Source organism: Oncorhynchus masou, chromosome 4, assembly GCF_036934945.1.
Source record: "Oncorhynchus masou masou isolate Uvic2021 chromosome 4, UVic_Omas_1.1, whole genome shotgun sequence".
In the NCBI taxonomy this organism is placed as follows: domain Eukaryota; kingdom Metazoa; phylum Chordata; class Actinopteri; order Salmoniformes; family Salmonidae; genus Oncorhynchus; species Oncorhynchus masou.
In genome coordinates, this window is record NC_088215.1 from 953,820 (window position 1) to 971,625 (window position 17,806).

General features: G+C 41.3%; 1 protein-coding gene across 3 annotated transcripts in view; it reads right to left on the reverse strand.

Moving 5' to 3' along the window:
* Positions 1-3,551: 3,551 nt before the first annotated feature.
* LOC135521073 (kinesin light chain 1-like) overlaps positions 3,552-17,806 on the reverse strand; it is a 33,217-nt gene continuing 18,962 nt past the window's right edge. For 2 of the 3 annotated variants that reach the window (XM_064947010.1, XM_064947019.1), the window contains exons 10-16: positions 17,615-17,664; positions 16,848-16,903; positions 16,626-16,734; positions 16,255-16,371; positions 10,354-10,478; positions 5,735-5,798; positions 3,552-5,454 (exon numbers count right to left, since the gene is read on the reverse strand). In XM_064947010.1, the coding sequence (XP_064803082.1) occupies positions 5,371-5,454; positions 5,735-5,798; positions 10,354-10,478; positions 16,255-16,371; positions 16,626-16,734; positions 16,848-16,903; positions 17,615-17,664 (605 nt within the window). In that variant the 3' untranslated portion in view covers positions 3,552-5,370. Of the gene's footprint in view, positions 5,455-5,734; positions 5,799-10,353; positions 10,479-13,085; positions 14,031-16,254; positions 16,372-16,625; positions 16,735-16,847; positions 16,904-17,614; positions 17,665-17,806 lie in introns of those variants that run through there. The other variant, XM_064947028.1, reaches the window with a different exon arrangement.

Consider the following 17,806-nt stretch of genomic DNA (forward strand, 5'->3'; position numbering starts at 1 on the left):
GGACTGAAACCTCACAGTAGGGGACATCTCTGGACATCTCTGGACTGAAACCTCACAGTAGGGGACTTCTCTGGACATCTCTGGACTGAAACCTCACAGTAGGGGACTTCTCTGGACATCTCTGGACTGAAACCTCACAGTAGGGGACTTCTCTGGACATCTCTGGACTGAAACCTCACAGTAGGGGACTTCTCTGGACATCTCTGGACTGAAACCTCACAGTAGGGGACTTCTCTGGACATCTCTGGACTGAAACCTCACAGTAGGGGACTTCTCTGGACTGAAACCTCACAGTAGGGGACTTCTCTGGACATCTCTGGACTGAAACCTCACAGTAGGGGACTTCTCTGGACATCTCTGGACTGAAACCTCACAGTAGGGGACTTCTCTGGACATCTCTGGACTGAAACCTCACAGTAGGGGACTTCTCTGGACATCTCTGGACTGAAACCTCACAGTAGGGGACTTCTCTGGACATCTCTGGACTGAAACCTCACAGTAGGGGACTTCTCTGGACATCTCTGGACTGAAACCTCACAGTAGCGGACTTCTCTGGACATCTCTGGACTGACACCTCACAGTAGGGGACTTCTCTGGACATCTCTGGACTGAAATCTCACAGTAGGGGACTTCTCTGGACATCTCTGGGCTGAAACCTCACAGTAGGGGACTTCTCTGGACTGAAACCTCACAATAGGTGACTTCTCTGGACATCCCTGGACTGAAACCTCACAGTAGGGGACTTCTCTGGACTGAAACCTCACAGTAGGGGACTTCTCTGGACATCTCTGGGCTGAAACCTCACAGTAGGGGACTTCTCTGGATTGCTTTTTGCACAGAGATAACTCCTGGTTGCTTTGTTTGTGAAGGTAGTTGTATGTGTCAACAAATTCATCTGCTAGAACTGCAGCTTTCTCAAGCGGGATCGTGTACTCGTGAATCTAGGTTGCAACCCTTTCGTGAAGGCAATTCTTGAACTGCTAGAGAAGTATGAGTCTTTAAATTCCTTGACCTCTTAAGAACAGATCAAAAAGACATGCTTGTTCCCTTGCGAACTCAACATGGCTTTATTGTTGTTGTTTTTTAAATATACAGAACTGATGTCTGTATGCCTCTGGGACCAACTCACAAGCCCGAAGGACAGTAACTTCAAGTGCCACAGTCCGATCTCCATTCAAGAGACAAAGCAATGCACACCCTCTTATTTAATTAAAGCCTGTGTGCTTATTCAACTTTCTAAATGATTCCACCAATCTTATAACCCCTTAAGGTGGATGTCAGTGAAAGAAACTCTCCACAAGTTTATTTTGAACACAAATATCTGGGTACAGCAGAGCTTCAGAGTAGGTGACGAGAGTGACCACCATACTTACGGGAAACAATATCCCAGACAAGCCCCCATTTTGTTATGTTCCCCAGCAAGAAGACCAAATAATGTCACTCAAACAGAAGGGGGAAACTAACAAAGAGTCACTGACAACCGGCAAAACGAAACAGGTGGGGTTTTAGGAGGGGTTCAAAAAGACACCCACTAAATTTGCTCAAGAGGCAAAACAAAAGAAAACCCCACACCAAAAGTAAGTTCAGGAAGCAAACCAAAAAGGTGACGCAAAACAAAATCAGATACAGGATTGTTTGTCTAGAACTCAAAATGGGGAGTTCTAGACAAACAACCCTCTGCATCTATCAATGAAACTGAAGCACTGGGCCAGCCACTCTTAAATAGCACTGTATATTTGATGAGGGGCCAGGGGCTGATCTATACTGCCATGCTTATCAATGGGGTGCTGGCAAAGACCTTACCTCCAGCCTCACCTCTTTCCCACTCACCAATGGTCGTCGATTAGGTAGGTTTAGTCTGACCTCTTCAAGCTTCAACATAGTATATGTTTGTTTGTCAGATATCACCTATCCTAACTGCCAGTGGCAATAGAACAGGGACTGTGTGTGTATGTGTTCACAGAAGCATGTATGGAGTCAGCACATGGAGACTTGCAAGATGATGTGAAGTCCAGTCTGACAGACGGGCTTGATACTGATGTCTTTACATGGAGAGAGACCTGTCACTTAGCATAAAATAATGTAGTAAACTTTTACTTGTATTGTCTTTTTTTAAATTATTGAATTGAATCATATCAGTCATTATGGGGAGGGAGAAACCCTGTGTATTCTGCAAAAGGATCAAGAAACTAATTTTGTATACAGGACATCAGGTATACAGGTATGACCACTGTGACATGTTTGCGAAGGTAGCCTCATTTCATCAGACAAAATTACGAATAGGCACAGTATCTGTATCGGCTGGGAATGACAATAAAAGGTTCACATTGTTATATTAGAGGAACACTGCTTCTATGGTAATTATGTAAAGGCTTGTTTCTTCTACATTGACCTGTTATTACATTTGAAAGTTATCAAAACACTTTGTTTAGAATAACTACATAAATTCAGCAAATGCATTCTTCTCAAATTACTCTGTAGACTACTGACCTATTTAAAGCTTCCTCTGGCATCTCACCATACATAATAACCATACTGTAGTTATTGAACTCAACATGCATGAGGTTTGTTTGTTGATTGAGTGGTGTGAAACAGCTGCAGGCAAGGTTCTGACAGATGGGTGTGTCTTGATGGTTGCAAGGACACACCCAAAAACACCCACATCAAAGTTTAGCTTCTGTCATGGCCACCAGGATTTCTTGAGGAGCAACCCAAAAAACAAGCCAAATTAGCCGCTGCAGTTCCCCTTTAAATATAACCTGCCCTATACAATAGCTTTCAACAAACCTGATTGGTGTAAACTTTAAGAAATGGTGGTATAAATAATACATTTGTAAATTAAAAGTATGTCAAATTATCCATTTATTTTTTCATGGGTGGTTGCAATCTTGTGAAAAACACTTGTGCTGCACTAGAGTGCTAAAAGAAAATCGATATGCCCAAAGTTTTGCATTAATTTGCAGGGGGACTCATAATTAAAAATAAATCCCGATCGTGCTGCCAACATAACACCCTGCTGCTATGAGAACGGTACTCAATGCAGCTGCTGTATAGGAGACGGGGGTGTCGTGTGTGCATGTCCTTGAAAAGAAAAAATGTGCTACATCAAACCGATGACAGTGCGAATAATAATAGGGTATATACAGTATACGACATTGGTATATCAGCCAACAATGTTCCATGAAACGATGCCTACCATTGACGACACACTATACTTGACTCTTAAAATGATAGTTTATCATTAAGTCTCGATTTCTCGTCGGACTCTTATTTTGTTCATTCTATTCAATATGCTGTTCTTGTTATAATCTGTTACATTCTATTTCCATGGTTAGAAAGGTGATACCCCTTGATAAGTTATAGTTTGAGCCATTTTCTCAAGACAACTGCTGATGGCTTGCTATGATTACCCAGCACTGAAGTTTACTGTTGGTTGTTGCAGTTATGCAGAAGCATACATAGGCATACAGCATTGTGCCTACATTATGTCCACAGTCATCAAAGGCTACCAAAAGGTTAGTAATAACAATCAATACCAGGACATGATATCAGCTGTTTTATTAAGGGTTTATTTACATTCAATGAAGGAATTCTGACTGAAAATGATTGCATGAGAAGAATATCACAACCTGAAAATGGTTAACATTCAGTTTTACACCACTAAAATACCCTTTAAACATTGAGTCATCTGAATATGAAAAACCTTCTGATCTACATATATATTAACACATATATAGCACCGAAGTGAAAAATATTTAAATCATATTTAAACAAATATTAAAATATATTCACAATTCAAGCCTAATGATCTTTTTAGTGCAATACTACATTCATATGACTGATTCATAAACTCAATAAAACATGATTATAATCATTTTTCATTATATAATTTACTATCTGTGCTACAACTGGTAAATAGATCTAATGGAATGCATCTCTTGCATGGCTGAATGAAAACAAATGTTTTCCTTTGTGTCTCTCCAACGTTCTTAGGGAGGAAAAGCTATAGAGAAAATGAGCCTCCCCTCTTCAACATTGGAACATTTTGACATCCATAGAAAGTTAGCCTTAGCCTGTGCCAGTCTGTTTGTGCTATAATGCCAAACATGACCATTATGCTGTGAGGCTAGACTGTGGGCAAGAGCACAAACAGATCAAGACCAGGGAAGACATGGCTTAGTTACACACATAGAAAAAAAGGTGCTATCTAGAACCTAAAAGGGTTCTTTGGCTGTCCCCATACAATAAATCTTTCAAGAACCCCTTTTGGTTCCAAGTAGAACCCTTCTGAGTTCCATGTAAAACCCTTTACACAGAGGGTTCTACATGGAACCCAAAATAGTTCTACCAGGAACCAAAAAGGTTTCTTCTATGGAGACACCCGAAGAACCCTTTGTTCGAAGAGTGTATTGCATGAATTGATACAGCATTGGAAAGTATAGCTTTGGGAAACACTCAATCCCAGACCCTGAGATAAATAATTACTGTTTAAGTTTCTTATACAGTGCCTGAAGAAATTTAAAATAACCAGGTCAACATGTGGTTACCATCTAACCTAAAAATGATAATTACATCATGGAATTTGGCCTTTACTGAGTAAGTACTTAGATTTAGGTTAATTTCAGTAGCTGCCCCCCCCCCTCCCCCAACAAGCAAAACAGGAGTCCTAGCACCACTTAAATGGTTTTACACTCAACAATGCTCAAGGCTAAGCTGTAGTAGCTATATAAACAAGAAATATCTGGTTCCATCGACTATTTTCTTCATGTACATTTTTATTAGGTGAGGTACCCCTTTAGGAGGCAGATATATTTGATTCTATATTCATGAATACCATCTTCATGACTTAAGTACTATTTAACTACAGTAGCGAGTATGTTCATGGTTATGGAAAGGGGAGGAACCCGTGTAAAAAGAAGTGTCATGGCGGAATCGGACAGCTCTTGAAAATAATAATCCTCTCTGATTTGGGAAGAGTACTGACCCACCATGCCTTCAGAATCTGCAGGTATAGTGAATAATAGCTAATAACGAGCTATGCTTGGTCTCCATGTGAAACACTATGGGTCCACAATAAGTGTATTGAGCCCTGAGTGTCTGATTGCACAGAGCACCTTAAAGGGGATTTGTATCAAACCAATCCAAGCAGTAAGGATTCTCGCTGTCTGATCTCACAATATATCAATGACATTACAACCAAGCACATTTTTACAATATATTTTTTTGAATTCTACAGAAAGTCTACAAAGCAGCAATAACATTAAACAGTGTTTAAATGTAGGAATGGAAACTACAAAATTTAGGTTTAGAATGGCACAAGTGAAAATTAAACAACTTCATATTTGGAAAAACTGTTGGGAGTGTGTGTGTTCAGTTTCCAGTTCCACTGTAAAGCTCAACAGTACTGGAACTCAGGTTCCTGCTCTGCCTTAGCCTCCTATCACCTGCTGGACTCTGTAGAGAGAAAGAGGCAGAGAGACAGGAGGGAGAGAGACCGAGAGAGAGAGAGAATTAAAGAAATACAGATAGAAAAAAACAACAAACACAAGGTCATGCTTTATTGCTAAACTCGATTCTGAAGAGAGAATGATGGGGGTGTTTTTAGAACAGGTATCTCGGTCCTGGGTGAACTAAGGTGAACTATCCAGCAGGCAGCGGATGAGTTGCTACAAGGCCATAATGCAAACTAAGCAAGAAGTAGGAATAACGGTATATCCACTAGGAGACGTGTTACCTGAAAGGAGTCGTTGTCACCACTGCTCTTGTTCAAATAGTTCAGAGAGGCAGCTCGTTTCATACTGCAACGGAATAACAAAGCATTTTCATTGGAGTGGGTCTCAAGCAAAAGTATATGAAATGTCTTATGCTTTCGGCGAGTGTGTGGGTGAGGCTACTGACGGGTACTGGACCAAGAAGGAATAGCGTATTATGTTGTGTGAATTTGTGTGTCAATTGAATGTCACAACATTTTCATTTGTTTACACATTTTGTCAGGTGCATTTCATATTATGATTCAGTAACACCGTTACTGAATATCTGCTCAGAATAGCAGAGCTTCATGTGAGTTGAATCATTAATATAACAGTACATTTAAGATTATTTTTGTGCTATTTATCTTCAACTAAACCTTGTACAGAAGTGTTGGGTTGGTGGTCCTAATTAAGAGGAAGACAATAGCTGAAAAAAAAAAAAAAAAAACTGCAGCATTATCCGTAACCAGAAATGTAGTGTCAGACTTGGTGCTGTAGTTGCAGAAACACCATTTAAGAAGTGAAGATTGGAGTGGAAAGGGTATAAATACTTTTTTTTGGTACTTGTTTAAAATAATCTCCAATGTGTGAATATTGTAATCTAAATATGTATATTTTTTAGGCCAGGGTATTTTGACACTATTGAGACCGTATGGGAATCAGATAGAGAAACATTGTACTGAAATGAATCATGTTTTGTCACGGGCTATTTTGGCATTTAAAGCCCCATTCAGCCTCCAAAGCACCTCGTTTCTTGAGTCACTTTGTTATGCAAATATATATTTTTAAACATTTCCCATATTTAAGTCATTTCACAATTTGTCTTAATAACATAGCAACTTGGGTGCATCTTCTATCTGTGGTTCAGAAGGCCATAAAATAAAATAAATGGATATTGGTAACAGTCCAGAACATCCATACCGGTCATCCCTAACTGAATGTCTAAAACCAGATAGAAAGTATAGTAGTCAGGTCCAAAATTATTGGCACCCTGATAAAGATCAGCAAAACATGTATATAATAATACAAATACTGAGCAATATATATTTTGGTTTTAATTATAGTATTTTATACTAATACAATTGCTCAGAGAAAGAGAGATTTTGTTTAACAAGTAACAAATAAATACAAAATCGATAAAAGACAGGGGTCAAATATATTGGCACCCCTGTTTTTAACACTCCAGCACCCTCCCCTTGCTAAAATAACGACACAGCCTTTTTCTAAAATGTTTTATGAGATTGGAGAACACATTGGGAGGGACCTTAGACCATTCCTCCATACAGAATCTGTCCAGAACCTTGATATCCTTTGTCTGCACTTATGGACTGCCCTCTTCAATTCAAACCACAGGCTTTCATTGGGGTCCGGGGACTCATATGACCATTGCAATTCTTTTTAATAACAGTCAATTAACAATTTCTTTGTGGATTTTGATGTGTGCTTGGGGTTATTGTCTTGCTAGAAGATCCACTTGCGGCCAAGTTTCCGCCTCCTGGCAGAGGCAACCAGGTTTTTGGCTAAAATGTCCTGGTACTAAAGTTCATGATGGAAATCAGATTGGGATACAGGCAGGTGGGAGAAACATTGGGATATACGAATGCGGGGATTGAACCCTGGTCTCAAGCGGGGAGATTTGTACATGTGATTTACCACTCAACCATGGCTCTGACCGATTATATCCATAATCACTTAACTATAGTGGCTTGGGAGTGTGAACACATAACTAAAAGTATGCAAAAAATGAGTAGGAAACCACTTCATCATAATGGCGTCAAATTTACTTTAGACATGGCTGTGTTTCCACAATAGCTAGCAACTATAGTTCTAAAAACCTAGCAATTCTAACAATAGCTCACAAAAATACAGCAGTTTCTATTCAATCTTTGACAGACAAAACCTTGACTTCAGAATGACTTTAGATGTAGTATAATGTTGGCTAACTATTTGCTTACTTTAGAAATCTAATTGTAATTCCAGCCACTGTCAGTCAACCAATGCCAACTTTCAGTTGCTGATTGGTTGTTGGAAATAAAATATTTTCCATGATAACATTATGCAAAGAAGACGAACTAAGGCGCTTTATTTTCATGTGGCGCAAGTGTCGAAAGTATGTTAGTTGGCTATTTCAGCGTGTAAAAACAGGCGATCTGGCACTAACCACCCCTGTGCCTAACCCAACCTGGTCTCTGAGCATTTCATATTATTCATTACTTAAATTTACACACTGCAAAAACTGGGCATGGATGAGGCTTCCACTATTATTCATTGTTCCTGCAGTGAGGTTCAACCAATGATGTATATAAACCCTGGATTGCTGATGCTATGTCTTGGCCAATGAAAGACTTTGAAGCCGCTGTTGACCTTAAGGGCCCGATACCAGTGGAAGCAAAATAACCCCATAACATCAAAGCCTCCCACCATATTTTACAGTAGGTATTTGTATTTATTATGGATTCCAATTAGCTGGCGCCAAGGCAGCAGCTACTCTTCCTGGGGTCCAGCAAAATTAAGGCAGTTCATACAATTTTAACCATAATACAGTCACAGATTTCACAACACACTGTGTGGACTCAGGCCCCTACTCCATCATTACTACATAGCTACAGTACTAAATCCATGTCTATGTGTGTGTATAGTGCGCATGTTATCGTGTGTATGTATACATGTGTCAGTGCATACGGTTTGCGTTGCTTCACAGTCCCCTCTGTTCCATAAGGTGTATTTTTGATCTGTTTTTTAAAATCTAATTTTACTGCTTACATCAGTTACTTGATGTGGAATAGAGTTCCATGTAGTCATGGCTCTACGTAGTACTGTGTGCCTCGCATAGTCTGTTCTGGACTTGGGAACTGTGAAGAGACCTCTTGTGGCATGTCTTGTGGGGTATGCTTTGGTGTCCGAGCTGTGTGCCAGCAGTTCAAACAGACAGCTTGGTGCATTCAACATGTCACCTCTCATAAAAACAGATTGACATGCATATTATTAATATTAGCTCCCAGTGTACATCCAAGGGCCAGCCGTGCTGCCCTGTTCTGAGCCAATTGCAACTTTCCTAAGTCCTTTTCTGTTGCACCTGACCACACAACTTTACAGTAGTCCAGGGGCAACAAAACCAGGTCCTATAGGACCTGCCTGGTTGATAGTGCTGTTAAGGCAGAGCAGTGCTTTATTCTTGATATACTTCTCCTCTTAACTACTGTTATATCAATATGTTTAGACCATGACAGTTTACAATCCAGGGTTACGCCAAGCAGTTTAGTCACCTCAACTTGCTCAATTTCCACATTATTTATTACAAGACTGTGCTAAGGTTCTGGGAAAATGTCAATTATTTGTCCCAAATACAATGCTTTTACTAACTTATTCCTTGCCACCCACCTACTCCGAAACTAACTGCAACTCTTTGTTAAGTGTTAAAGCCAGTGGCATGTCATTAGTAAAGATTGAAAAAAGTAAATTGGCCAAGACAGCTGCCCTGGGGAATTCCTGATTCTACCTGGATTATGATGGAAAAACTTCCATTAAAGAACACCCTCTGTTCTATTAGACAAATAACTCTTTATGCACAATATAGCAGGGGGTGTAAAGCCATAACACATAAGACTATGATCAATAATGTCAAAAGCCGCACTGAAGTCTAACAAAACAGCCCCCACAATCTTATCAATTTCTCTAAGCCAATCATCAGTCATTTTTGTAAGTGCTGTGCTTGTTGAATATTCTTCCCATATATGCATGCTGAAAGTTTGTAGTCAATTTGATTCCTGTAAAATAGCATTGTATCTGGTCAAACAATTTTTTTCCAAAAGTTTACTCAGGGTTGGTAACAGGCTAATTGGTCAGCTATTTCAGCCAGTAAAGGGGGTTTTACTATTCTTGGGTAGCGGAATGACCTTTGCTTCCCTCCAAGCCTGGGAGCACACACACATTCTAGTACGCTTAGACTGAAGATATGGCAAATAGGAGTGGCAATATCATCCACTATTATCCTGTCATTTTCCATCCATGTTGTCAGACCCCAGTGGCTTTTCATTGTTGTTAGACACAAATGATTTTCTCACCTCTTTCACGCTCACTTTACAGAATGCAAAATTACTCGTCTTTCATAATTTGGTCAGATATACTTGGATGTGGTGTCAGCGTTTGTTGCGGACACCACATTCGTTTTTCGATGCCAAACTCACCACCGGTGAGAGCTCTATTTCATGTCATCGGACCATAGCACCGGTTTCAATCCAAGTGCCAATGCTGTTTTGCAAACTCCAAGGAACTGCTATTGTGAGATGGGTCTTGGATCCTTCGAAAGGCAAGTGGCCACGCATCTTATGTGAGAGCACACAGGCCAAATTTTACAGCAAAATCGTACTGAACACTGTTATAATAGCAGTTGCCAGAGGCGCAACACTGGGGTCTGAAGTTATCATGTAATGTTCAAAGCATTTTATTCTCTGATCCTTGCCACTTTATTATGGGCATTTAGAGCCATTTGAATGAAGTAGTATCACATATTGTACCTTTAAGGCAGCAAAATGTTATAACTGTGCATGGGGTGTGAGGACTCAATAAGCACTGTGTGTTTGCGCATGTTTCTCTCTCTTACTGGAGGTTGCGTGGGTCGGGGGGACCGTTCCCCTGTAGTTTCTTCACCAGCATCTCGCTGCTTCGCCGTAAGACATCCCGGAGCCTCCCCATCGACCCTGCTCTCCTCAGGGCCCCACTGCCATCCTGAAACAACACCAGGGTCAGACAGTCCTGGAAACTCAAGTCTCCCAATCCATTCCTGATAGATCCCAGGGTGTGTGCACATTATTTTCCACTCCAGCCCAAACATACCAGATTGCTCTGACAAATTGTGTCCAAAAAAGCATCCAGAATAAATCTCGGCTGCCATCCTGAAACTTCCTTTACAAAACCCAATTAGGGTTGTTTGTGCTGACCCAGAACAAAAGCCTGCAGACCTAAGGGCTCTTCAGGGGTGTATCAACAATCTAGTAAAGTGGCTTACTCATACTCACCACGTCTCCTTTCCTTCATCTGCTGATGGGTTAGGGTTAGTACTGATATACTTTTATACTGTTCAGTCTTTTTCAGACCAATGCAAATGAAGGCAGCAGACGAGAAGCTACCGAACCTAACCCTGCACTCGCTAAGGCATAGTCAAGGGCATTATTTCAAAATCAGTACTTCTCCAGTAGAGGAATTTACAGTATGTCGAAGATAATGAATTTCAAACAAAAATGTATGAGTAGGATGAAGCTGTAGAACTGCTCTGCTTTGAGAAACTAGTCTTTCATGTCCTACCGCAAACCTTCAGTACTTAGGGACTTAAACACTAAGTGCACACTTCAGGTAGAAGGGGGTGAAATGTAATTGGATTATATCTGCAGCCTATTGCTGTGTACTACATTTTAGTACAGCAGTGTAGCTTTCATGCAGCAGAACTTCTGGGTTGTGAAACTAGGTCAATGGACTCCAGAGGAGGGAGATAAAGAGAGGGAGAGCTCATATTGGATGTGCGGTTCCCCCTCAGGTTGGTTTACATAAGCAGCCAGCCAAAGAAAAGCCCAAAATGAAAGTCTTTATTTTCAGTCAATGTCAAACAAGGTTTAGTGACACATTCATCACAATGCAACAAAGGGATGCCAGGACAGGAGTATTAGTCATGGAGAGCATTCTACAGACAGCTAAATTGCTCCACTACATAGGCCTACCAGTCAGACAGCCAGTGTGTTTCAGAATTGGCAAGCTCCACTATTACTGTTTATTATTATTATTATTTTTTAATTCGGTTAGCAACATTGGAGCCGTCTCTTTCCACCGAGATACCAAAATGCCACAGTTACATGGAATTGCATTTTCATATGGTATCAAGTGTAATTACCTTTAACTACACATGAGCTAATTGAAGTAATAGTCTCATAGTTCAGCATCTGTTTTGGTTTAGCACATGCACTTTAAAACGCTATCTGTAAATGTACTAGTATATACCTGCACTGATTGTGATACAGTTATTATATAATAGTTAAAGTGCTTAAAGAGAAACAACATGGCATACAGGCAACTTCAATTTGGTGGTGTTGGCTAATGGTGAAACAACTGGCTAGCTAGGTTAGTTACTGGTACTACACTTATTCAGCCTAACATATATCATATAAAGATACTATAGTTTAGAATGAGGGAAACTGACTGAAACATGGGAAATATTCAATAAAAACTGGGACAGTTAGTGGACAACAATGAGCACATTTCAAGCTACAGAGCGGTTTGAAAAATCTTTACATTCAGGTAACATAACTGTTAAACGAGGCCTCACAACGATCACGCCTAACTTAAAGATCAGCTTCAGATTGGGGATTTAAGTATAGCAATGTTGTCATCAGGAGCATTCATAAAATCTGATGTCAATTCATAACATATATCTTATGAGCAGCCAGCTAGGTCACATGTCACTGTGTTCAAGGTAACTATGTTGTTGGCTGACAAGACAGCTAACCTTGGTCGTTTCATGTGCGCCATGGCTGTTCATAGGTGTTATAAACTAACATAAGCTGTTATGACTGCCTTACGTCATAGCAGGGTGAAGTAGGCTTTAAAGATGATAACAAGAGTGAAAGCTGTGCTAGGAACAACAAGAGGACCATCAAGCTAAAACCAAATAAGTGACCTCACCAAATGCCACTCAAAAGCTTACAAAATCAAATACAAACAACTTTGTGCAGCAGTGTACATTAATGTGTGTGTTTGTGTGTCTCTGGTGTTTGTGTCCCTTTTCAATGGCTACTTCAAAATATGAAACAAGATTCTCTGGCTTGGAGCATAACTCGAGAAAGCATTTCTTTCCCCGAGCTATGGCTTTGGAGAAAGCAATTTGCACAATGCCATTCAATTCAAAGACACTGATTCTACAGTTAGCAAGCTGTTCTTTAAAACGTCAATACCATAGTCAGGCACAGACACCATCATTACTAACCTTATGGCTATATTATAATAATAATAATACAATGCTTAGAGGGAAAAAGATAAATAAACATTATGATAAACACATTATTTAAAAAGTAAACTAAATAAAAACAGGAGACAGATACACTAATCTCAATAACCCATAAGTAATCAATGTGTAAACTCAAAAGGTGCTTTTAAGTGGCGACGTGACTTGGAATCATAATAGCGTCACGATATATATATTTTTTAATTGTCTTACATTTGCTCCTATATAACATAACAGTACGCATAAATAATTTACAAGGGTCATGGTCACACTTAAAACAGGTTGCAAGTTAACAAAAATTAGTGAACATAAAAAAGGCACCAAGGTAGATCAATCCTGGACAAAAAGCTGGCAGCAGCGAAATAAAAAGCACTACTCTAGCTGGTTGCTCTTCAGTGGCCAATAATATTTTAGCGATAACAAAACGAGATAAAAATTCTGACTGGTCTCATTTGGTAGTGGACCAATAATTGATGCCGTTCTAACTGTGACTGTGCTTAGTGGAAATATGAAGATCAATGTAAAAGCAATCATATTTGCATACAAGAAGAACAGAAAAGAGAAAATCAAACAACCAAAAGCTTTGATAGTCAAGTTTCCAGTGTTCTGTTGGACTCTGGTGCCACCATCTCTTATTGGTTAGAATATCATACATACTATACAAGTGTTGACACAGCAAGAGAAAGGGAGAGACAGGGATAGAGGAAGAGAAAGGCTGAAAATGTGATGCAGCATGATGAGAGAAATGAGTGGGCATAAACGAGAGCTAGAGAGAGGGATAAAGAAAATGCAAGAGGAAGATGGAAAGAGACCAGGAGAAGAGGGGCCGAGCGGAAAACGCAAGAGGGCAAGAGACAAGGAGAAGAGGGGAAAACACAAGAGGGCAAGAGACCAGGAGAAGAGGGGCAGAGTGGAAAACGCAAGAGGGCAAGTGACCAGGAGAAGAGGGGCTGAGTGGAAAACGCAAGAGGGCAAGAGACCAGGAGAAGAGGGGCAGAGTGGAAAACGTAAGAGGTAGAGGGCAAGAGACCAGGAGAAGAGGTGCAGAGTGTGGAAAACGCAAGAAGATAGAGAACATGCGTGGGAGTGAGAGACCCCGAAAGGATGGGAAGAGAAAGATTGAGAGGTAAAAAGGATAATCGGTTTTGTGGGGATGAAAGAGGAGTCCTCCATGAAAGATTAGAAGAGGCTTCACACAGAGGAAATGACAAGAGACATCCATTTTGATTCGATTGGCTTGATTGGTTGAGGAGAGTGAGGCGGAGGAAGGTCATCCTGCTGATTTAGGCCTAATGGAGGACAGAAAGAGAGAAGAGAACAACAGTGGAGAGCGAAAGAGACAGACAAGAGAAATTGAGAGAGAGAACCAGAACGGGGAGAAAGAGACATACAGCAGAAAAGAGAAAGCAGAAAAACACAAGGTTAACACACCCTTCAAGAGAGGAATATAGCAAGATTAAAAGATCAAAGCTTAGAACATAATTTCATGACCAATATTAAACCATCTTCATCAAATGACTGCACATTTGCCATAAAGAATGAAAAAGTAGAAGACAATCATTTGTGGCCCTACACTGTCTGACAATTATATCACATTTGAAAAGGTTTAGAGAAGAACGCTTTTGTCGTCTTCGCTACGCTGCACTGAACGCAGTCAGCTAATGACATCAGTGTGAACCGCAGTGGGACTCTAGGGGCACCTTAGCAGTCTGCTCACCCTGCAATGCAGCGTGCTCCTAGCCATCTACAGTTAGGGATCAGGGCTGTGGAGAATCTGCTTTAAAACGGGTTAGAATCCATTTTACACCAAGTATACCAAACATTAGGAACACCTTCCTAATATTGAACAGCCTCAATTCGTCTAGGCATGCACTCTACAAGGTGTCAAAAGCTTTCCGCAGGGGTGCTGGCCCACGTTGACTCTAATGCTTCCCACAAGCTTGTCAAGTTGGCTGGATGTCCTTTGGGTGGTGGACCATTCTTGATACACACAGGAAACTGTTGAAAGTGAAAAGAACTGCAACGCTGCTGGGTTTGACACAAACCGATGCGCCTGGCACTTACTACCATACCCCATTCAAAGGCATTTTTTGTCTTGCCCATTCACCCTCAATGACACATTCCATGTCTAAATTGTCTCGGCTTAAAAATCCCTCAACCTGTCACCTCCCCTTCATCTACACTGATTGAAGTGGATTTAACAAGTCACATCAATAAGAGATTATAGCTTTCACCTGGCCAGTCTCAGGTATACCTAGTATATATTAAACCCAGTATAATATATAAAGACGTGATTAGAAGATATTAAGTTATTAATAATGTCTTCTGAATTGACAAGTTGCTGGCAAAGAACCAAATCTATGTTAGAAATACACTACATGAGCATCTCATTCCAAAATCATGGGCACTTCTATTGAGTTGGTCCCCGCTTTGCTGCTATAACAGCCTCCACTAGATGTTGGAACATTGCTGTAGGGACTTGCCACCATTCAGCCACAAGAGCATTAGTAAGGTTGGGCATTAATGTTGGGTGATTAGGCCCGCAGTCAGCGTTCCAATTCATCCCGAAGGTGTTTGATGGGGTTGAGGTCAGGGCTCTGTGCAAGCCAGTCAAGTTCTTCACCGATCTCAACAAACCTTTTCTGTATGGACTCCGCTTTGTGCATTGTCATGCTGAAACAGGAAAGGGCCTTCCCTAAACTGTTGCCACAAAGTTGGAGGCACAGAACCATCTAAAATGTCATTGTATTCTGTAGCGTTAAGATTCCCATCACTGGAACTAAGGGGCTTAGCCCAAACCATGAAAAGCAGCCCCAGACAATTATTCCTCCTCCACCTAACTTTACAGTTGGCTCTATGTATTGGGGGCAGGCAGAGGACCCCATAGCATCCACCAATCCAAGGTTAATTCGTCAGACTGCCCAGATGATGAAGTGTGATTTATGACTCCATAGAACACATTTCCACTGCTGGAGAGTCCAATGGTGGCGCCCTTTACACCACTCCAGCCGACGCTTGGCATTGCGCATGAGCTTAGGCTTGTGTGCGGAACTCGTTAGTGAGTGATGCAACCCGAGGACAGACTTTTTTTTTACACACTTCAGCGGTCCCGTTCCGTGAGCTTGTGTTGCCTAGCGCTGAGCCGTTGCTGCTCCTAGACGTTTCCACTTCCTAATAACAACACTTACAGTTGAGCGGGGCAGCTCTAGCAGGGCAGACATTTGATTAAGTGACTTGTTGGAAAGGTGGCATCCTATGAAGGTGCCACGTCGAAAGTCACGGAGCTCTTCAGTAAGGCCCTTCTACTGCCAATGTTCTTCGATGGAGATTTGCATGGCTGATTTTAAACACTTGTCAGCAATGGGTGAAGCCGAAATAGCTGAATACAATCATTTGAAGGGGTGTACACATACTTTTGTATATATAATGTATATTTTACACTACATTTGCACTCTATGCCTTCCTAAATAATATATTAAGTCTTAGGTGTGCGTGTCTGTGCAGTGCACTCACCCCGTTCCAGTCCACGCTGCCGTCCTCCCCCGCTTCGGAGGCGCTCTCATATTTTACGCTGCTCAGACTCTCCCTGCTCCTCCTCCTGTCTCCGTCTCTCTGCAGCTCCACCACACCCTGAACAAAACACACAAATCCGTTCAATTTTGCAATATCATCATCAGTAAACCATGCAGTCACAAACACACAATCAAGCAAAATAGTCCATGAATATACCGATGTGAAACACTAATAACAAATATGCAACAATAGGTCTTAAAGTCTCTGTGGATGTCTACCTTCAGTTCAAGCATCTCCATAACTGAATATACACAAGTTTGGATTTAAGCTTGAATGTGTGTGTTTTTATAAAATGTGAGAGAGAAGCTGACCTGTTTTCGGGACCTCAAGGCACACTCCTCCAGGGTCTCAGCGGCCTCCATCTTGCCTTGCCGGCGATACAGAGCTCCCAGATTACGCAGAGTGGTGTTGACAGTGGGGCTGATGGACACACACCAAGTTCACTTCAAAAATCACTGCAGTGACTAGAGATGCCAATCAGTACCATTCCTTTGCTTCGGTAGTTCTAACAAGTCTTTAAGTGGACTTCTTACCTGTTCACCTTGCAATTCTTATACCAGACGCCATAATCTCCATAGCCGTCTTTGCTCTGGTGATACAAGGAAAGGAGGGAGAGAGGATAGAGGGAGGGAGGGAGAGGATAGAGGAGGGGGAGAGAGAGAGAGGATAGAGGGGGAGAGAGGATAGGGGAGAGAGGATAGAGGAGAGAGGGAGAGAGAGGATAGAGGGGGAGAGAGGAGCACAAAAATACACGTCACAAAAAGGGAAACCCCTCATTCTCCAAAAAGTCCCTTCTGATTGACTCACATATTTGACATCAAACACAGCGGGGACAACATCTCGCTTAGAGAAAACATAATTTAAATCTGTCCTGACCACCACTATCGACTGTTAGCAATGTGCACCCTCCGTTGAGGCGTGTTTGGTAAGAGCTTTTTGTTGCTGCTGATTTCAGTTAACGGGATGTTGCTGCCTCGATGTGTATGGTGTCATATCGCTGAGCCTACACAAATCAAGCATTTTTCCCCGCTCATTTTTGACATTTAGCAGACGCTCTAATCCAAAGCAACTTTCAACAGGGAGCGCATACATTTGAATGTTTCTTACTGGTCCCCCATGGGAATCAAACCTACAACTCCGGTGTTTCAAGCACCATGCTCTACCAACTGAAAACACGGGACCAGACAGTATTGACAAGTAAACAAAAATAGGCACTCCTTGTAAAAATGGGCACCCCTGTCACATGCCTGTGCTCGCTCTCACACACACACACACACACACACACTTTACATAGACTCACCTTGCACTCCTCCCGCTCCTCGGCATGCACCCAGATGGGCTTGTTCTCAGCTGCAGAGACAGAGGAGAAAGAGAAATGTGTGCTGTATGCTGGCAAAAACATCCTCAACAAGTAACAGACAGGCATTTTAGCAAAACGGTAGCATATAGATGAAGACACCTGCACCATGCCGACATTTAGGCAACATTATTT